The sequence below is a fragment of the Rhinopithecus roxellana genome, chromosome 13, assembly GCF_007565055.1.
Source record: "Rhinopithecus roxellana isolate Shanxi Qingling chromosome 13, ASM756505v1, whole genome shotgun sequence".
NCBI lineage: Eukaryota > Metazoa > Chordata > Mammalia > Primates > Cercopithecidae > Rhinopithecus > Rhinopithecus roxellana.
Genome location: NC_044561.1, coordinates 48,739,283 through 48,761,507, shown reverse-complemented (window position 1 = coordinate 48,761,507; position 22,225 = coordinate 48,739,283). Strand labels below are relative to the sequence as shown.

The window sequence follows — 22,225 nt, the reverse complement described above, 5'->3', positions numbered from 1 at the left end:
GGATTTTTTAAAAGATTGTTTTTTATAAAGGCACAGAATCCCCCACAAAAAACTGCTATAGCAGCCAGGACGTTATCTCCTGAGTTACACTGCTGCAGTCTGGCCTGATTATCTGCTGCTTCTGGGGCACAGCTGGATTCTCTTTAGCTCTTCTGTGCAGGATCTTTCCTATATCCCATATTCTCTTTTATTAATTCACTCTCCCTGTTGAAGCTCAAACTCCAGTAGCTTCTTGACAAGAATAGTTACATTTTTTGGAGACCTTGCGTGTCTGAATATGTTGTTGTTGTTGTTGTTTAAATAGAGACGGAGTTTCGCCTTGTTGGCCAGGCTGGTCTTGAACTCCTGGCTTCAAGTGATCGCCTGCGTTGGCCTCTCAAAATGCTTCTGAATATGTTTTGATGCTATCCTCATACTTGACTGATATTTTGACTGGTAAAAATCTTTTAGTTGGAAATAATTGTCCTACAGAGTTTTGAACTTACTGCCCCATTGTCATCTTGCTTGTAGTTTTACTGTTAAGAATTCCAAGCTGAGGGCCGGGCATGGTGGCTCACGCCTGTAATCCCAGCACTTTGGGAAGCTGCAGTGGGTGGATTGCTTAAGTCCAGAAGTTCAAAACTAGCCTGGGCAATATGGCAAAATCCCATCTCTGTAAAAAATTAGCTGGGTGTGGTAGTGTGTGCTTGTAGTCCCAGCTGTTCCGGGGGCTGCAGTGGGAGGATCACTTGAGCCCAGCAGGTAGAGGCTGCAGTAAGCTGTGATCATGCCACTGCACTCCAGCCTGGGTGACAGAGCGAGACCCTGTCTCTCTCTCTCTCTCTCTCTCTCTCTCTCTCTCTCTCTCTCTCTCTCAGTCTCTCAGACACACACACACACACACACGAATTCCAAAAGCCTTTGTATGCGACCTGGTTTTTTTGGTATCTTCAAACTTATAGAATCTACACTTTGACCTCAGTGTTTTGAAATTTAAAATGAAGTGTGGGTTTACTCCATTACTTAAGTATTCAATGGGTACTTTAAATCTGGAAGTACAAGAACTTTTATTCTGGGGAAATTTTCTTGAAATATTTTGTTGATTCTTGTTTCTCTTCTGTTTCCTGTGTATTTTCTGAAATACCTGTGTTATTTATATGTGAATCTTTTATACTGGTCTTCTAATTTCTTTTCTTTTTTTGGAGACAGAGTCTCGCTCTATCGCCCAGGGTGGAGTGCAGTGGCGAGATCTCAGCTCACTGCAACCTCCGCCTCCTGGGTCCAAGTGATTCTCCTGCCTCAGCCTCCCAAGTAACTGGGATTACAGGCATGCGCCACCACTCACGGCTAATTTTGTATTTTTAGTAGAGACGTGTCTTTACTCACATGTCTGGCAGTTAGTACTAGCTATTAGCTGGGACCTCAACTGGAACTGTGGGTCAGAACACCTATAAATGGTCTCCTTACAGCATGGTAGCCCGAGCATTAGTGTTCCAGAGAACCAGGCAGATGGTCCGTTGCCTTCTGTGACCTGATCTTGGAAGTTGCATGGCAGAAGTTACTTAGCATCACTTCCTCTACTCTACTGGTCAACTAGTCTTTATTGTTGACCCAAATTCAAAGGTAGGACATAAATCTACCTCTCAATGGAAGAAGTGTCAAATATTTTGGACATGTTTAATTTATTTCATTTATTTATTTATTTTTGTGACAGAGTCTTGCTCTGTTGCCCAGGCTGGCATGATCTTGCACTGCAATCTCTCCTTCCAGGTTCAAGCAATTCTTGTGCCTCAGCCTCCCAAGTAGGTGTGATTACAGGCTTGTGCCACCAGGCCCAGTTAATTTTTTGTATATTTAGTAGAGACAGGGTTTCATAATATTGGCCAGGCTGGTCTCAAACTCCTGGCCTCAAGTGATCTGCCCACTTCGGCCTCCCAAAGTGCTGGAATATCAGGCGTGAGCCACGTCACCTAGCTCTTAGACATGTTTTAAAACCATAGTGTGCATTTATCAAATAGCAATCTCCCCCTTGTGTCCTAGCGTAGTCCTATATACATCTCAACTAGGTACTTGTTGAAGTATTGAATTTTTCTTAACTATAGTAGAATAGGACCTAAAGTAAAGTAAAGGAGTAAGATATTTTACTTCAAGAAAACATTGTCTTGGGTTGATTAGTTTTTGTCTTTCTGTTTGTAGGATACAGCATTTAATGAAACATTTATGCTTAAGAAGTAAAAATGGCAGGCTTCCTAGATAATTTTCGTTGGCCAGAATGTGAGTGTATTGACTGGAGCGAGAGAAGAAATGCTGTGGCGTCTGTTGTCGCAGGTATATTGGTAAGTGAGAAAGACAGGTTGGTGACATTTATCCCTTACCTTTTGCCCTGGAAATCAACGCCAGTTCCTTTGAACTGAGAATGGCTTTCCAGAACTGTTTATTTCACTGCTGTTTTGTATAGATAATTATCAGAGTTCTAGATACTATTGCCAAGCAGAGTATGGTAGGCCCTGGATTCGTTTTGACTTTGTAAATGTGTACTTAATATCTTTTCTTCAGTTCCAGTGATAATATAATTATGATAGGCAATAACATTTTTAACTTAGTGATACAATGTATATAAGTACTTTAAGATCCTTAAAGGCTCAGGATTTGATGTAACACAAAATTATTGTTGTGACTTATTGAAGGTCAGACAACAGTGACAGTACTCTGCAGATAATAGTGACAACCTTAGGCTCCATTAGAACCGAAGCCCTACAGCAGCTCTAGGGAAGAAATACCATCTCTGTTTCTCCAGCTGCAACACCAGGGGAATATCAGAGGAAGACACTTGTGAAGGAAACTATTGTTTAATTTTCTTTCCATCATTTTTTTTTAACTTTTTATTATTGAAAATAACAAGCATAAAACAAAAGTAGAGAGAATGTTATAAAGGTCCCGTCTCCTCCTTTATCCCATGTATCTATCATCCAGCTTAAAAAAAACACCACCACCCCAAAATCAGGACCTGTCTTGCTGTATAATTCCATCAACCACTCCCTGGCCGCACTGTTGTTTTTTTTTTTTTTTTTAAAGAGACGAGGTCTTGCTATGTTGTACAGCCACTGGAGTACAGTGACTATTCACAGGTGTGATTGTAGTGTGCTACTGCTTCAGATTCATGGTCTCAAGCAATCTTCCTGCCTCAGTCTCCCAAGTAGCTGGGACTACAGGTGTTCTACACTACCATTTCTGGCTCCCACTGCATTTTTTGGAAGCAAATTTATTTGTTTACATTTTAAAAATTCATCTATTTGAATGTACAGTTCTACACTTAAGTCCATTAGAATGAAATAAAGCAGAGCAAGAACTAACGATAATTGTGAAGCAGTCTGCTCACTGCAGCCTCTGCCTCCGACTTCCCAGGTTCAAGCAATTCTTGTGCCCCAGCCTCAGAAGTAGCTAGGATTAGAAGCACATGCCACCATGCCCAGCTAATTTTTGTATTTGTATTTGAATTTTTTCGAGACAGAGTTTCATTCTGTCATCCAGGCTGGAGTGCAGTGGCATGATCTAAGCCCATTGCAGCCTCCACCTCCTGGGTTCAAGCGATTCTCCTGCCTCCGCCTCCTGAGTAGAAAGGATTATGTGTGCCTGCCACCATGCCCAGTTAATTTTTATACTTTTAGTAGAGATGAGGTTTTACCATGTTGACCAGACTGGTCTCAAATTCCTGACCTCAGGTAATTTGCCCGTGTTGGCCTCCCAGAGTGCTGGGATTACATATGTGAGCCACGACGCCCAGCCTTGTATTTTTAGTAGAGGTGAGGTTTCACCATGATGGCCAGGCTGGTCTCGAATTCCTGACCTCAAGTGATCCACCTGCCTCGGCCTCCCAAAGTGCTGGGATTACAGGCGTGAGCCTTTGCACCCGGCTCATTTATGTGATCTGTAGGACAAAAGGAATGTTAAAAAGCAGGTATTGTGCTAGCAAGAGTTTCAGTGTTTCAGTGACTTGGGCTGTGTTTTAAGTTTTTTACAGGCTGGTGGATAATGATTGATGCAGCTGTGGTGTATCCTAAGCCAGAACAGTTGAACCATGCCTTTCACACATGTGGTGTATTTTCCACATTGGCTTTCTTCATGTAAGTATGATGATAATTCTGTATTCTATATGATTTTTCAAAAAATACTTTCCTGTTAATGTGCAGTGCTTTCTTGAATAACTTTTTAGTTTATTTGATAGATTATTTTTTAACATGATACATACATAATTCCCATTTTATTACGATTTTTTTTTTAACCAAGAATGAGTGTTGGATTTGGGCATATATCTTTTTAGCACCTATAACGATTATCTTGTGTTTTTTTTCCTCATATTTTTTAATCTGGTCAGTTACATATTTTGTCAGTTCCAAGATCTACTTTTTCGCATTTTAATACCTCTGAATATCAGGATGTATCTTGCAGTCAGTATATAATTAGTATGTTTAGTATAATTAGAATTATAATTGATAACATTTTTATTTCTTGTCACTTAAAAATTAATGGTGTATCTTAAAACTCATGGCCTCTGACATTTAATGAAACACATTACATTTCTGTATTTTTTAGTAGTAAATCGCCCATAGGTGTTGTAGTACACTCAACTTTTACCTTGCAGTATTATTACTATTTTTTTTTAATGTGCTACTTGACTGTGTTTGCCAGTGTTTGAGGAAAAGGCAAGATTGGCCTCAAAGAGATTTGTTTGTAGCTTTTATTTTAAATTATTTTTAAGTTTATGTTACCTAATTTCATAAAACTTGGAAGCTTTTTATGGATGTCTTTTAACAATTAAAAAACATTAAACATTAAGATTACATCATTTCCTTATACTGTCAGGAGGTTTTTTTTTTTTTTTTTTGAGACAGAGTCTTACTCTGTTGTTTGGGCTGGACCGCAGTGGCACAATCTCGGTTCACTGCAACCTCTGTCTCCCGGGTTCAAGTGCTTCTCCTGCCCCAGCCTCCCAAGTAGCTGGGATTACAGGTGCCTGCCACTACGCCCAGCTAATATTTTGTATTTTTAGTAGAGACGGGGTTTTCACTGTGATGGCCAGGCTGGTCTTGAACTCCTGATCTTGTGATTCACCTGCCTTGGCCTCTCAAAGTGCTGGAATTACAGGTGTAAGCCACCACACCTGGCCAGGAGTTTAAAAAGGTTATATTATGGAAAATGGAACTACTTATATCCATTGTGGCTGCTAAAAAAAGGAAATTCCTGCTACTAATTAATGCACCTTGCTCTAACAAAAATGAAAGGGGAAGCTGAATAAAGTGGGCATATTACATAAACTACATTTTCTCTGAGCTTGAGGAATGGATCATAGAAAATCACTTGACTTTTAACACAAGGAGAAACTGTTTAACTCTTGATAATAATGAGAACCTTGAAATGGGATAGCAGTGAGTCATTCATATATAAATGTGAAATAGACAAAGAAACCAGAAAACTGGCCCCTCTTGTATAATCTCTGCAGACAAGTGATAGAAATCTCTTAAAATAAGTGTGTTTTCTGGGTGTACTTTATGAAAATAAGACTAATGTAACATTTCTATCCACTAGCATTTTTATTAGGTTAAAATATGTTAAGCTATTTGTATATTGATTTTAGTTATGAAATAATCTGTTTTCTGTCTAAGTGATATATAAATATTTGAGTACTTTAACAGCAAATACTGAAATTCATTTGATGATTTTGTACTGTTCTAGGATAAATGCTGTCTCCAATGCTCAGGTGAGAGGTGATAGCTATGAAAGCGGCTGTTTAGGAAGAACAGGTAAAGATACTTTGAGCTGTTAATGTGTGTTAACAAAATAGAAATTTGTCACCAGAAAAAAAGCCTCTCTTGTGAGTCTTTATTCAGGACTGGTGATGATTATATGGAATATTTTTTATTTGCTTTAAAAACAAGTTTTAGTGTTATTCAAATCCTTAAGAAAGTAAGTTATTGCTAGAAGTTATTGTTTTTGTCATGTTACACTGCCCATGATATAGATAAAAAATGTTGCTATTCAGATGGATCTTGGACTCCAGTGCTAATGATGGATTTATTCTTATCCCAGTTGTTGACCAATAATGCTACTTACAAGATGGCTGACTATGATTATTAACAGTAAAATAATGAACACATTAGGGGATTGAACCTAGGACTACAGTGTCTTTACATTCACTTCTGATCACCTGAGTAGCCACCCACAGACTGCAACAAAATTGTTCAGAAGAAAGATGCTATTTGTGTACACATAAATTAGTTTTTGTAGTCTGAATTCATTTGAACTATCATCCTTTTTTCTTTTCTTGCCCAGGCTGGAATGCAGTGGTGCGTTTTTAGCTCACCGCAACCTCCACCTCCTGGGTTCAAGCGATTCTCCTGCCTCAGCCTCCTGAGTAACGGGGATTACAGGCATGCGCCACCATGCCTGCCTAGTTTTGTAATTTTAGAAGAGATGGGGTTTCTACATGTTGATCAGGCTGGTCTCGAACTTCTGACCTCAGGTGATCTGCCCACCTTGGCCTCCCAAAGTGCTAGGATTATAGGATTGAGCCACTGAGCCTGGCCCAATTGTGTTTTTTAAAAATTTACGGCCGGGCGTGGTAGCTCACACCTGTAATTCCAGCACTTTGGGAGGCTGAGACGGGTGGATCACCTAAGGTCAGGAGTTTAAGACCAGCTTTGCCAACATGGAGAAACCCCATCTCTACTAAAAAAAAATACAAAATTAGCCAGGCATGGTGACACACTTCTGTAGTCCCAGCTACTTGGGAGACTGAGGCAAGAAAATCGCTTGAACCTGGGAGGCGGAGGTTGCGGTGAGCCGAGATCACCTCATTGCATTCCAGCCTGGGTAACAAGAGCGAAACTCTGTACCAAAAACAAACAAAAAAATTTACATTATAATATGAAGAAATTAAGGTACAGTGGGCTTAAATAATGTGTCCAAAGTCACAGAGCAAGTAAGTGGTGGAGCCAGGATTGAACACTGACAGTGATTGAACACTCCAGAGCCCATGCTTTTAGCCACCATGCTGTGCTTGTTTCCCATCTAGAACCATTTGGTCACTGTCTGGTTTGGTACCATGTGTATATTTTTTCTTTTTGTCAGCTTAACTGAATATAATTTAAGTATAATACAATTCACTATTTATTATTTTATGAAATTTTTTTGAGATAGAGTCTCTTTGTCCCCCAGGCTGGAGTGCAGTGGCACAATCTTGGCTCGCTGCAGCCTCCACAGCCTGGGACTCAAGTGATCCTCCCACCTCAGTTTCTCAAGTAGTTGTGATTATAGGGACATGCCGTCACGCCCAGCTAATTTATTTATTTTTTGTAGAGACAGGGTTTTACCGTGTGGTTCAGGCTGGTCTTGATCTCCTGGCCTCAAGCTATCCACCTGTCCTCAAGTTATCAGCCTCCCAAAGTGGTGGGATTACAGGCATGAGCCACCACGCCTGACCAGAATCCACCAATTTAAAGTGTACAGTTTGATGAGTTTGAACAAATGTGTACAGTTACAGTTGTGTAACTACCACTATAATCATGATATAGAACATTTCCATTACCCCAAAAAGTTCCCTCATACGCCTTTTTATAGTTAATCCCCTTCCCCTCACGTCCTGGCCACCACTGATCTACTTTCTATGACGGTAGCTTTGCCTTTTCTGCTCTTTCATATAAATGGGATCATATAGTAAGTATTATAGCCTTTTAAACCAAATAAAGCAGCTGTGAAGAGCTTAGCTTTCTTTTCTACTTGACATCTTATTTTTTAAATTTTGTATGTATTTTTTTTGAGATGGAGTCTTACCCTGTCACCCAGGCTGGAGTGCAGTGGTGTAATCTCAGCTTACTGCATCATCCGCCTCCCAGGCTCCAGCAATTCTTCTGCCTCAGCCTCCTGAGTAGCTGGGATTACAGGTGGCCGCCACCACGCCTGGCTAATTTTTGTATTTTTAGTAGAAACTGGGTTTCACCATGTTGGCCAGGCTGGTTTCGAACTCCTGACCTCAGGTGATCCACCCGCCTTGGCCTGCCAAAGTGCTGGGATTACAGGCATGAGCCACCATACCCAGCCTTCTACCTGATGCTTTAATGCTGATGTAGATTTTATAACCTCACTTCTACTGGAATCCATGGAGAATTCACGAGAGGATATAATGACAAATGACAGATAAACCTAAGTTTAAAGTGTGTGTGTATATGCACATGCAATTGCACTCACTTTTTAGCATATCCTGTATGTCAGCCTCAGCAGTAATGTCAGGAATGAGGGAAGGTAAAGAAAAGATAATATATATTAGCAAGTGAAGATGTTGTATGTAGAGCATACAATAATGTACTCCATCATTTTTCTTTAAAGAATATTCCACGGACATTGCTGTGAATTATGTCACTATTATCTTTTTTTGAGACAGGGTCTTGCTCTGTCACCCAGGCTGGAGTGCAGTGGTGTGATCATAGCGCAGAAAAGCCTAGAACTCGGGCTCAAGCGGTCCTCCCCCCTCAGCCGCCAGAGTAGTTGGGATTACCCGTGTAAGCCACTGTGCCTGGCCACTATTACCTGTTTTTTATAGGAAGTTTCATTATAACTTATCCAAAGTTTTTTAGCTTAAAAGTGGAACCTGTATTTGTCTTTGGTCTGTCTGGTTCCCAGGCCCATCGTTTTTACCCTCACTAAGTGATTATTCTATGATGTTCCCTATTCTGTTAAAATTAACAGTGCAATTTATATATTGTGCATATAGTGCAATTTCTGTCTAGTGCTTCAGAAATTAAAGACAAACTGTCTTAGAGTCATGCCCAGGTGTTGCTACTCTTTAGCTTTTGTACTCCTTAAGTGGTTTATTTGTAAACTATCTCTATTTAGTTCCCAGAGGAATTAATAGGAAAGTATCAAAATAATATACTATAAATGAAACAGGTAAATAATAAAACCATAAAAAGGAACAGGAACTAGGTAGAAAAATGATCATTGTACTTAGAACCTGGGACAAGATGGATGCTTTTGATTGTTCATTAACCTTAGCTCAGAGCTTCCTTGTAGCCAGATCAAACAAGAAAATATTATAGTTTTATTTTTTTGCTAAACAAAAGCATACTTCTTTTTCTTTTTTCTCTCTTTTTGTTAATATGCCCTCAGACATACTTATTTTTCAAGAGAAACTTTTTTCTTGTTTAATTCTATTAGAAAGTTTAATGTATATAGCTATAAATAAAGGACATGATGGAAAATAATTGTAAGGAATTTTTTTTTTTTTTTTTGGGCGGGGGGGAAACAGAGTTATGCTTTGTTATGCAGGCCAGAGTGCAGTGGCATGATCTCAGCTCACTGCAACCTCTGCTTCTCAGATTCAAGCAGTTCTCTTGCCTCAGCTTCTTGAATGGCTGGGACTACAGGCACCTGCCAACACGCCCAATTGATTTTTTGTTCTTTTAGTAGAGATGGGGTTTTACCATGTTGCCAAGGCTGGTCTCGAACTCCTGAGCTCAGGCAATCCGTCCACCTTGGCCTCCCAAATTTCTAGGATTACAGGTGTGAGCTACTGTGCCTGGCCTTTAAGGATTTTTAATAGTTCCTTTTATTCACATTAGATAAAAACAATGATTGAATATAATTTAGAGATTGTATTTCTCCAAAGAATTAAACATTACTGTTTTTATTTCTGGAGATCTGCTTAGTATTGTAATAAAATTTAGATAATATAGAGATCTGTTTCTCTCAAATATCAGCTGTTCTAACCATCATGAACTTTGATCAGTGTTTCTTCCTTATCTGGTGTCTAAAATGAATCTATTCACTGGTTACAAAATATTTGCAACTGAGGCAAATTTAGTTTTCTGTTATGGAGGTTGGCTAGGATTTTATTTTTACTTCAGTGGAGCTTTGTTCCCCTTGCAGAGATGATGGGGCTGTCAGTATACCTGTGAACAGGGTCTGGTGCAAGTGTTAACCTGCTTTCCTAAAAATGTGTTGAATCTACTCGGGTGTCCAGATGATTACATTATTGACATCTAGAATTTTGTTCAATACAGGGTTGAAGAGATGCTTCTGATTTTGAAGTTTTCATGAATATGTGGTACAGATTGGCTGCCTCAGCAATGAAAAAGCCTGAATATACTCTAAAGAATGGCCATTATTTGTACCATATTGAGTAATGGTGTGATTATAGAAGCTTACCATTGATTAAAAAGGGACATATTAGTCCTTCTTCATTTGACGTCTCTCATTCCTTTGTGATGATGGCTATCCAGAATGCATATGCTACTTTTAATAGAGCAATTATTTTGATAATATATACAACAGCGTAATTTTTTAGTTGGGGCATTCATTTCTCTAGTCAGTAAAAAGGTAACTTACTTTTTTTCCTTTTCCATGTATGGTTTAACTTCCTTTAGTTTTTTGTTTTTTGTTTTTTAAATCATCATTCATTTAACTTAGAGCAGATTTATATAAATATATGACTATCTATGATATGCATAATACATATAAGGCTAACAGGGCTTCTAGTGTTATGTATTCCTAAGATGTTATAGAGCTGTAAAAATGAACAAAATCATAAGCCTCTTCTCCACACAGGTGCTCGAGTTTGGCTTTTCATTGGTTTCATGTTGATGTTTGGGTCACTTATTGCTTCCATGTGGATTCTTTTTGGTGCATATGTTACCCAAAGTAAGTATGTATTCTTCCTGTATTTTATAGGAGAGATTCAGATATGTCTTTTATATTTGGCTTACTCTACCTTGAGTACAATTTAGTATCATTACTCAGATTAAAGATACTACTCTGTGTGAAGATACATGAGTTGTTTAATAAAACTTGTCAGTGGGAACACTTAGTGCAGTAGGATAGCTCTGGTTAGGAAATCCAAGCCACTGACAAAGCTCGTACCTCTCAGCCATCTCCAGACTTTCTGCTTTCCTTCCTTACCTTAGGACAGCCAGGATTTTATGCTAGAGGCCCATTTACTGGGAGTTGCAGTAGAAAAAGTGAGAAACCAGTACAGATGTACAGTCTCTTATATATAATTCTAAAATCCACAAAATGCTGAAAATCAAGTTATTTGTAACTAGTTTGGCAGCAAAACCTGACCTAAACTGACATAGGGCTCACTATTTTCTTTATCCCATTTAGTATAAGTATTCAAATGTTTTGTTGTAGGAATGAAAATAGATGTATTAGATTATAGGATGCTTGTCCATAGCCAGCTGGCAGTGCTATGTAGTATATGTGCTTTGCCTTACTGTTCTTAAATCTGAAGAATTCTGAATCCCAAAATATATCTTGCCCCAGGGATTTCAGATAAGGGGCATAGACCCCTTATCTAATAATCTATGGATTATCAGTAATCTTTCTTTTCATAAACACTTTCTCTGTCCAACCTAATCCTGTCCTTTTTTTTTTTTGGAGACAGAGTCTCACTCTTGTCGCCCAGGGTGGAGTGCAGTGGTGTGATATTGGCTCACTGCAACCTCCACTTCCCAGGTTCAAGTAATTCGCCTGTCTCAGCCTCCCAAGTAGCTGGGATTAGAGGTGCGTGCCACTATGCCCAGCTAATTTTTGTTTTTTTTTTAGTAGAGACAGAGTTTCACCATGTTGGCCAGGCTGGTCTCGAACTCCTGACCTCAAGTGATCCACCCATCTTGGCCTCCCAAACTGCTGGGATTACAGGTGTGAGCCACCGCACCCAGCCAATCCTGTTATTTTTAAGTCACGAGTACAGGGGGAGTTTTTTAAGGGCAAAACTGAAGACATATATGTGTACCCTTCATACAGAAACAGTTGATGGAGTGAGATGAACTCTTATTACACCATGCTGAGTTTTCTGGATGTGCCAGGTGCCATAGCTTTTCATTCACAGTAGTGTTGAAAAACAGAACCCAGCTTCAGAAGTGTCTCTGGAAGCGTTGAAAGACTGTTTCACTGGCCGTCTTCCTTTGCTCCAAAGACAGGAGTCAGAGAACACAATTTATTCATCCTCTGACTCCTCTGCCTCTGGAATCTCTTTGTCAGCCTTCTTTGCTTAACTGTCACATCTCCTTGTCCTGACTCACAGCTGATTTTTGAATACTTTTGATAGTATCATTTAAGTCTCATAGTTTGATCAGTATAAGATCTTTGGAATACCTTTGTTTTTCCTTTGTCTTTCACCTAGTACAAAATAAGTCACATTACAAGAGGACAGTGGTTGGCTTAAATAACATTGGTCACCAGCTGTGTCTGAAATGTGTTTTTTAGTTAATTAAAAATACTACTAGAGCACATAGTTCTGGTATGAAGCGTATCTGAAGGAAAATGCTTTTCTAAAAATACCTTCATTGAGATGTAATTTGCATACCCTATAATTCAGCCATTTAAAATATGCAGTTGAATGTTTTTAGTATTTTCACAGAATTATGCTACCATCACCACAATCCAATTTGAGAATATTTTTATCACTACCATACCCATTAGCAGTCACTCCCCATTACTCCTTCCCGTAGCCCTAGGCAGCCACTAATGTACTTTCTGTCTCTATAGATATATCTATTTCATACACATGGAATCTTATAGGAAACTTTTTTAAGACAGAGCCTTGCTCTGTTGCCCAGGCTGGAGTGTGGTGGCGTGATCTTGGCTCACTGCAACCTCTGCCTCCCAGGTTCAAGCAATTCTCCTTTCTCAGCCTCCTGGGTAGCTGGGATTGCAGGTGCATGCCACCATACCCGGATAATTTTTGTGTTTTTAATAGAGATGGAGTTTTACCATATTGGTCAGGCTGGTCTCGAATTCCTGACCTCAGGTGATCCACCCACCTCAGCCTTCCAAAGTGCTGGGATTATAGGCATGAGCCACTGCGCCCAGCCAGAAAGTGTGTTTTGTTTTGTTTTTTCTGAGACAGAGTTTTGTTCTGTCGCCCAGGCTGGAGTGCAGTGGTGCGATCTTGGCTCACTGCAAACTCCACTTCCGAGGTTCAAGCCATTCTCCTGCCTCAGCCTCCCGAGGGGCTGGGACTACAGGCGCCCACCACCATGCCCAGCTAAGTTTTTGTATTTTTAGTAGAGACGGGGTTTCGCCGTGTTAGCCAGGATAGTCTCGATCTCCTGACCTTGTGATCCACCCACCTCGGCCTCCCAAAGTGCTGGGATTACAGGCATGAGCCACCGCACCCGGCCAAAAGTGTGTTTTAAACCCATTTTATCCCTGACTAAGAAGGGTGGGCTGCTGTCACTGATTTTCTTAAAAGGTCTCCATAGTTAAAGAAAAACTTGAGATAAATTAACAATTTGAGCAAAGAATGATTCATGAATGGAGCAGGACCCAGAATGAAGAAGAGGTTCAGAGAGCTTCACCCAGCAGCATGAGTAGCTGTAGGCTGAACACAAAGCAAAGACAAGAAATTTTTAGATTGTCTATAGCTATGTTTGTCTTATTTGTGCATGGTCTCATCAGTTGGCTGCTTGGGACTGGCTAAAGCTTAGCTGTTTGTGATTGACTAAAATTCAGCTATTTATTACAAAAATATAACCCTAGGTTTCAGTTTGTTTACATAAGTTAGGTCGCAGGGGGTGGGGTGACACAGGAACTCAGAGTGGGGAGATAGCCTCAGGTTAATGGCCACCTGCTTATTTACTTTAGCACTTGAAGTGATCCATGAACTTTACAGTTTCTATAGTGAAAATAGGAGTAAATTGCCATTTCTCTAAGGTATGTAGGGAAGTACTGTTTGTAAAGGCTGTACTCTCGTTGAGTGTATCTTTTTTTTTTTTTTTTTTTTTTTTTTTGAGACACATTTCACTCTTGTCGCCCAGGCTGTAGTGCAGTGGCATAGACTTGGCTCACTGCAATCTCTGCCTCCTGGGTTCAAGCAATTCTCCTGCCTCAGCTTCCCGAATAGCTGGGATTATAGCCACCTGCCACCACTCCCAGCTAATTTTTTGTATTTTTAGTAGAGATGGGGTTTCACCATGTTGGCCAAGCTGGTCTTGAAGTCCTGACCTCAGATGATCCACCTACCTTGACCTCCCAAAGTGCTGGGATTACAGGCATGAACCACCACTCCCGGTCAATTGTATCTTAATATCTAAAGAACTAGTACATATTGATAAATTTCTTGGTTGTGAATTTCATCTTTCTATTTCAACAGCTTTATTAATTTAAATATACTTTTTTTTTTTTTAAGATGGAGTTTCGCCCTGTTGTCCAGGGTAGAGTGCAGTGGTGCAGTCTTGGCCCACTGCAACCTCTGACTTCTGGGTTCAAGTGATTCCCGTCTCAGTCTCCCGAGTAGCTAGGATTACAGCCATCCACCACCATGCCCGGCTAATTTTGTATTTTTAGTAGAGACAGGGTTTCGCCATGTTGGCCAGGCTAGTCTCAAACTCCTGACCTCAAGTGATCCACCCACCTTGGCCTCCCAAAGTGCTAGGATTACAAGTGTGAGTCACCACGCCCGGCCTAAATATACTTTTTTATTTGTAAAGTGAATATGACTTTATTTCAGAGAGCATTTCTAGGGCATGTTTCCAATCTTTTATTGTGTAGATTTGCTTGAACTATTAATATTCATAATGATAGCCAACTTTTATATATTACTTTATAGGCTAGATATTCTAACACTATATAGAGTCACTCATCTAATTCTTACACTCTGGAGTAGGTGCTACTACAATGCCCGTTTTACAGGTGAGGAAATGAAGATATACTGAGGTTAAATAATTTGTCCAAGGTCATACATTTAGTCATTGGTATAGATAGGATTCAAACCTGGGTCTGGCTCAAATTTGGAGCTCTTAACCATGGTGTTGTATTGTTTGTAATGATATCAAGAGCTCAGAATTGAACCAGTTTCTTCATCCTCTCCAGTATTTTCTAATCAACATTTATAGTTTTACAAAAGTTAATCATCTACAAAAATTTGAGTAGTTTCCATTTTGTTTCTTTTCTCTTCCTATAAAGATAGTAACCATTTCCTCCAGGATAGATTCAGTGAAAGAGAATAATGATAAATTATAACTGTGTTATTTATATCTGACATGTTTGCATAATAAAACTCCTGGATTGAGAGCCAGGCACTGTGGTGTGTGCCTGTAGTCCCAGCCACATGGGAGGCTGAGGCAGGAGGCTCACTTGAGCCCAGGAGTTTGGACTGTAATTTGCTATGATAGTGCCTGTCAGTAGCTGCTGCACTCCAGTCTGGGCAATGTAGTGAGGCCCCATTTCTTTAAAAACAAACACAAAAAACTTCTTGAATTCATGAAGGAAAATAAATTAACAGACTGTTTAAAAGTCAAGAATTTAATTTGTATATTTGTACGATTTTGTATTTCAGTGTTGGCCATAGGAGGCAAAGGAACAAGTTACTGCTTCCTCAGCAGTTTTGATGTAGCTAGAACCAGCAATTACTTTAGACTAAAAGAAAACTTGATTAAGTTCATTGACTTTTATCCAGAGTAAGAGCAGTCCTTTGCTTTGGGGGAATTAAATTGGCATTTTCTTCTTTCAGTTTCATTATAGATGTCTTAGAGTTAATGAATAATAGCATTATGTTGTAATATACAAAATGTATATTATTAGTGACGTTTTCCTATATAACCTTCTAATCTGTTTTACTTTATGTATGTAGATACTGATGTTTATCCGGGTCTAGCTGTGTTTTTTCAAAATGCACTTATATTTTTTAGGTAAGTTGCCTAATTTTTTAACCACACCTGTAACATTTACAGAAATGTCAGCTTAATTAAGGCAGCATATACATGGAACACATATAAATCCCATGGATTGGTTACAATGATAGAACTTCTTTTAAAGGGTGAGAATTCCACTGTTACATAAGAGCAGACAGGCCTTTTAAATAGGGGTCTTGCTGTGTATCAAGACTTTAGCTGGATCCTTTATATATTTTACCTTTTAAATTCCCATTTAGTGCAGTGGGAATGCCTGTAATCCCAGCACTTTGGGAGGCTGAGGCAGGTGGATTGCTTGAGCCTAGGAGTTTATTTCAGTTTGGGCAACATGGGCAAGACCAGCAACAAGCAAGACCAGCCTGGGCAACATGGCAAAACCCTGTCTCTACAAAAAAATATGAAAATTATCTGGTTGTGGTGGTGTACAGTGCCAGCTACTCAAGAGGCTGAGGTGGGAGAACTGCTTGAGCCCAGGAGGTTGAGGCTGCAGTGAGGCAAGATTGCACCACTGTACTCCAGCCTGGGCAATAGAGTGAGACCCTGTCTCAAAAATAAAATAAATAAATGAATAAATAAATTCCCATTTAATTATTTTAAATATATGTCAGGTGTTATTCCCATTTTATTTATTTTTATTTTTATTTATTTATTTATTTATTTTTGAGATGGAGTCTCACCCTGTAGCCCAAGCTGGAGTGCAGTGGAACAATCTCGGCTCACTGCAACTTCTGCCTCAGGGCTCAAGCGAATGATTCCCATGCCTCAGCCTCCTGAGTAGCTGGGACTACAGGTGCACGCCACCATGCCCAGCTAATTTTTTGTATTTTAGTAGAGACGGGGTTTCACCGTATTGCCCAGGGTGGCCTCGAACTCCTGAGCTCAGACGATTTGCCTGCCTTGGCCTCCCATAAGTGCTGGGATTATAGGTGAGAGCCACTGCACCCAGCGTTATTCCCATTTTATAGACGAGGAAATAAAGTTTAGAGCTTGCTTTAGGATGCCTAGCTAGTAAATGAGAAGCTGGGATTTGAATCCAGACTGCTGCTTCCATAGCCTGTGTTTTGTTAAAAAATGTATCAGACCCATTGTTTCTCTTGACTAGCCTTTTGGAAAAAAAAAAAAAAATTAACGACAACAACAGGTAAAGTACCTTTATTAAGAAAAAAGGAAAAACCAGAATTAATACATAGTGGCCAGGCATGGTGGCTCATGCCTGTAATCCCAGCACTTTGGGAGGCTGAGGCAGGTGGATCACCTGAGGTCAGGGATTCGAGACCAGCCTGGCCAACATGGTGAAACCCCCATCTCTAATAAAAATACAAAAATTAGCCGGGCATGGTGGTGCATACCTGTAATCCCAGCTACTCAGAAGGCTGAGGCAGGAGAATCACTTGAACTCGGGAGGCGAGGGTTGGAGTGAGTCAAGATAGTGCTACTGCATTTCAGCCTGGGTGACAGAGCTGTATCAAAAATAATAGTAATAATTAATACATGGTATGCATGTTATATACAAAACCTGTTGGGAAATTGTGTTTTCTGAATGCCTTTTTAAGAAAACTTAAGTGGAGGGCCGGGCGCGGTGGCTCAAGCCTGTAATCCCAGCACTTTGGGAGGCCGAGACGGGCGGATCACGAGGTCAGGAGATCGAGACCATCCTGGCTAACACTGTGAAACCCCGTCTCTACTAAAAAATACAAAAAAAAAAAACTAGCTGGGCGAGGTGGCGGGCGCCTGTAGTCCCAGCTACTCGGGAGGCTGAGGCAGGAGAATGGCGTAAACCCGGGAGGCGGAGCTTGCAGTGAGCTGAGATCCGGCCACTGCACTCCAGCCCGAGGGACAGAGCGAGACTCCGTCTCAAAAAAAAAAAAAAAAAAAAAAAAAAAAAAAAAAAGAAAACTTAAGTGGAAAAATAAACCAATATTAAAAGTATTTTTTAGGAACAATCTTCTAAAATATCCCCCAAATGAAGTACATATTCTATGATTTTTAGAATGAATGTCTTTTTTTGGGAGCGGGGGAGCTGGATTCTCACTCTGTTGCCGGGGCTAGTGTGCAGTGGTGCAATCTCAGCTCAGCGTAATCTCTGCCTCCCAAGTTCAAGCGATTCTCGTGCCTCAGCCTCTCAAGTAGCTGCGATTACAGGCATGCACTGCCACACCCAGCTAATTTTTGTATTTTTAGTAGAGATGGGGCTTTGCCATGTTGACTAGGCTGGTCTCGAACTTCTGACCTCAAGTGATCTGCCGGCCTCAGCCTCCCAACGTGGTAGGATTACAGATGTGAACCACCATGCCCGGCCTAGAATGAATGTCTTTTAATGTCAACATAGGATATTTAGGTATTTATTTATAAAATTTTATCTGCCTCTGTCCCCACCCCCCATAAATCATTAAGTAAGTTCTAAGCCTTGAAAAACTTTGTCACTGGTTTTAAGTAATTTGATTATGATGTACTGTGGTCTAGTTTTCTTCATATTCCTTTTGCTTGGTGTATATTGAGTTTCCTGGATCTGTGGGTTTATAGTTCATCAACAAATCTAGATTATTTTCAGCCATTATTTCTTCAAGCATTTTTTTTATCCACTCCACCCTTCTTCTGGGATTTCAGTTGCATGTTATAACAGACTGCTTAAAGTTGTCTCACAGCTCGCTAATGGTCAGATTTTTTTTTCCTCTTTGTGTTTCAGTTTGGATAGTTTCTATTGTTACATTTTAAAATTAATCTCTGCTGGGCATGGTGGCTCACGCCTGTAATCCCAGCACTTTGGGAGGCCAAGACGGGTGAATCAGTTGAGGTCAGGAGTTCGAGACCAGCCTGGCCAACATGGTGAAACCTCATCTCTATTAAAAATACAGACATTAGCTGGGCATAGTGGTGCATGCTTGTAATCCCAGCTACTCAGAAGGCTGAGGCCAGAGAATCACTTGAATCCAGGAGGCTGAGGTTACGGTGAGCCGAGATCATACCATTGCTGAGCAACAGAACGAGAATGAGACTTCATCTCAAAAAAAAAGAAAAATTAATTACTCTCTACTTCTGCAATGTCTAATCTATGCCATCCAGTGATTTTTTCATCTCAGACATTGTATTTTCTGTCTCTAGAAGCTTGATTGGGTCTTTAGAAATATTTCTGATGTCTTTCCTTAACATGCTCATGCCCTCTTCCACCTTCTTGAACACACAGAGTATATTTATAGCTATCTCAGGGTCCTTGTCCAATTGTCTGTGTCATTTCTGCATCTGCTTCTATTGATTTTTTTCTGCTTCTGTTTACTCTTCATTTTGGACCTATTTTCCCTTACTTGGTGCTTTCCCTTACAGTTTGTTGGGACTGGATCTTTGTTAGTCCTTTAAATGTTTTTGAGCTTTGTTTTGGGATGCAGTTAGGTGACTCAGAAACAGTTTGGTCCTTTTATGTCTTTTAAGCTTTGTTATAGGCAGGACCAGAGCAGCTATAGCCCAGAACTGATTTGTTCGCTTACTAAGGCAGTCATACCGGTACTTTGAGTGTTTCCACGGTCTAATGCTTCGTGTATTCCAAGGTTTCTCTACTCGACTTGTGAGAATGTGAACTCTCTTCCAGCCTTGTGGGAGCTCTGGGACGTGTTCTTTCCAGTGGTTCTTTCCTTCGCTTGGGTAGTTTCCTCTTATGTATAGACTGATCAGTACTCAGCCACAGACTCAAGGAGCACCCCCTGCAGATCTCCTGTGTTCCCTCTGTGTGGCTGTCTGTATGCTGCGTGGCAAACTCTAGCCATGTGGTCTCCCACAACTCTCAGACCACCCTGCTCTACCTGGATTTCTCCTTATGGCCTTGACATTCTGGTTTTGAAAGATGTTTGGCAGTTTCTGCTGTCTTATGTGCTGTCAGTCACATGTCTTTGGCATGGGACTGACAGCCTTCTGGTGATATGATAAGTTATTATGAAGACATTTGAGGCAATCTTTATAGATTAAGTTTAAGGTCAGATTCAACGCTTTGTGGTGGTAGATGAATCCACTTAAATGACTGTTGGATGAACAGAAACCTTGTATGCTCAGGTGGACATAGTTGACAGCCGTGTCAACTATGTGCTCTGCCCAGAGGCTGGCAAGTTATCAGGCAGCCTGTGTGCTTCCTCTGTGCTGGACCTGTTCTAAGCTCTGGGGTACAACCTCTTTTATTTACGTCCCTGGTCACTCCTCTGTTTCCCTTGCAAGCTGATCCTCCACTCCCTGCCTACTACCTTTTGAAGTCTCTTAAAGCTCTCTTCTTGGCCTTAAGAAACTCCTTGTTATTTTTCTGTCTCTGGGTGAACTCATGTTTACTTAGGACTCCAGTTATTGCTATATGCCAGTGAGTCACAGATGTCCCTTTCCAGGCCTAAACTGTATATCCATATTCCTACTTCACATCCCTTCCTGGGTTGCTGACATTTCAAATCCAAAACATTTAGTACGCCCACAGCTCAATGCATGGCCCTGGAGTGTCCCATCTCTCTGTTCCCACCTCCTTATCCCCTCTCTCACTTTGCCGAGATAATTCCCCCTCTTCTTTTGGATCTCAGTTCAGTCACCACTCCTCAGGAAAACCTTTCCTGACCTCTCTAACTAGGTCTGCTCCTTATGTTTCACTCTTAGGTCACTGTGCACCTCTCGTTTATAGCATTTTTTTTTATAGTTGGAATTTTATATTTATTTGTTTGTCTCTTTATTAGACCCTTAGCTCCATTAGGGAGCAAGTTTGTCTGGACTCAAAGTCTCATCCCAGCACTTAGGTGCTTGGTACATAGCCAGTTTTCAGTGCATGATAATTACTTGCTGAAGGAATGAAGAATTGCAGCGTGGTCTGTTGTAAGGTGCTTCAGTTACTGTAATTTAGATATGGTAGGCTCCTGGAGACATAAAATGGCCCTAATGCCTGTCACTATGAGAATGGTCTCTCTCTCTCTCTTTTTTTTTTTTTTTTGATGTATTGATTCATTTTTTTGTTTCTGAGTCATAGAGAAATGTCTCTTTTCCTTACAAATTGCCTGTTAATAACTTTCCAGGCTTTAAGAAAGAATACAGTTATGCTCAGCCATCGTGGTTAACAGACTGCTTTACAAAATAAGCAAATTCAGACCAACACTGCCATGATGTCTAATTTAATTTTTTAAATTGATAGAAAGGAATCAGTGAAGTACCTGTCAAAACATATTGAGAAAATGAATTTTGTGTTGCTTGTTCCATCTGTTTTTTCCTCATGATTTGTTTTCCTATCTTTCTAGCACTCTGATCTATAAATTTGGAAGAACTGAAGAGCTATGGACCTGAGATCACTTCTTAAGTCACATTTTCCTTTTGTTATATTCTGTTTGTAGATAAGTTTTTTTATCTCTCAGTACACCTTGCCAAATGGAGTAGATTGTACATTAAATGTTTTGTTTCTTTACATTTTTATGTTCCGAGTTTTGAAATAGTTTTATGAAACGTCTTTATTTTTCATTGCGTAGACTGTTAATACTAATATGTATATAATACGAGACTATATGAATTGGATAATGAGTATCAGTTTTTTATTCTTGAGATTTAGAACTTGATCTGTTCCCTGAGCCAGGGTTATATCATCATGTCATTTTAGAAGTAACCACTCTCCCTCTGGCTGGGCATGGTGGCTCATGCCTGTAATCCCAGAACATTGGGAGGCCGAGGAAGGCGGATTGCTTGAGGTCAGGAGTTTGAGACCAGCCTGGCCAACATGGCGAAACCCCATCTACTAAAAATACAAAAATTAGTCAGGTGTGGTGGTGGGTGCCTGTAATCCCAGCTACCCGGGAGGCTGAGGCAGGAGAATCGCTTGAACCAAGGGGACGGAGGTTGCAGTGAGCTGAGTTTGCGCCACTGCACTCTAGCCTGGGGGACAAAGTGAAACTCCGTCTCAAAAAAAAAAAAAAACAAAAAAAAACCACTCTCTCTCAGTATTTCTGATTTCTGAAGATGTACTAAAAATATAGCTTTGGCCGGGCGGAGTGGCTCACGCCTGTAATCCCAGCACTTTGGGAGGCTGAGGCAGGCGGATCACCAGGTCAGGAGATCAAGACCATCCTGACTAACACAGTGAAACCCCGTCTCTACTAAAAATACAAAAAATTAGCTGGGCATAGTGGCGGGCACCTGTAGTCCCAGCTACCCGGGAGGCTGAGGCAGTAGAATGGCGTGAACCCAGTAGGTGGAATTTGCAGTGAGCTGAGATTGCACCACTGCACTCCAGCCTGGGCCACAGAGCGAGACTCTGTCTCAAATAAAAATAAAAATAAAAAAATATATATATAGCTTCATATATCTGGAATGAGCACTGAGCCATAAAAGGTTTTCAGCAAGTTGTAATTTATTTTGGCCTAAAAATGAGTTTTTTTTGTAAAGGAAAAATGTTTGTTCTTATGTATTGAAGAAGTGTACTTTTATGTAATGATTTTTTAAATGCCCAAAGGACTAGTTTGAAAGCTTCTTTTAAAAAGAACTCCTCTAATATGACTTTATGTGAGAAGGGATAATACCTGGTCAAATAAACTCAGTTTTTTATGGTTACTGTAAAAAGA

At 40.3% G+C, this 22,225-nt stretch overlaps 1 protein-coding gene across 1 annotated transcript in view; it reads left to right on the top strand.

Moving 5' to 3' along the window:
• TMEM50B (transmembrane protein 50B) overlaps positions 1-21,185 on the top strand; it is a 28,747-nt gene extending 7,562 nt beyond the window's left edge. The window contains exons 2-7 of the mRNA XM_010358838.2: positions 2,176-2,315; positions 3,991-4,103; positions 5,713-5,780; positions 10,579-10,671; positions 15,605-15,662; positions 20,915-21,185. Of these exons, the coding sequence (XP_010357140.1) occupies positions 2,217-2,315; positions 3,991-4,103; positions 5,713-5,780; positions 10,579-10,671; positions 15,605-15,662; positions 20,915-20,960 (477 nt within the window). The 5' untranslated portion in view covers positions 2,176-2,216 and the 3' untranslated portion in view covers positions 20,961-21,185. The remainder of the gene's footprint in view (positions 1-2,175; positions 2,316-3,990; positions 4,104-5,712; positions 5,781-10,578; positions 10,672-15,604; positions 15,663-20,914) is intronic.
• The last annotated feature ends 1,040 nt before the right edge of the window (positions 21,186-22,225 follow it).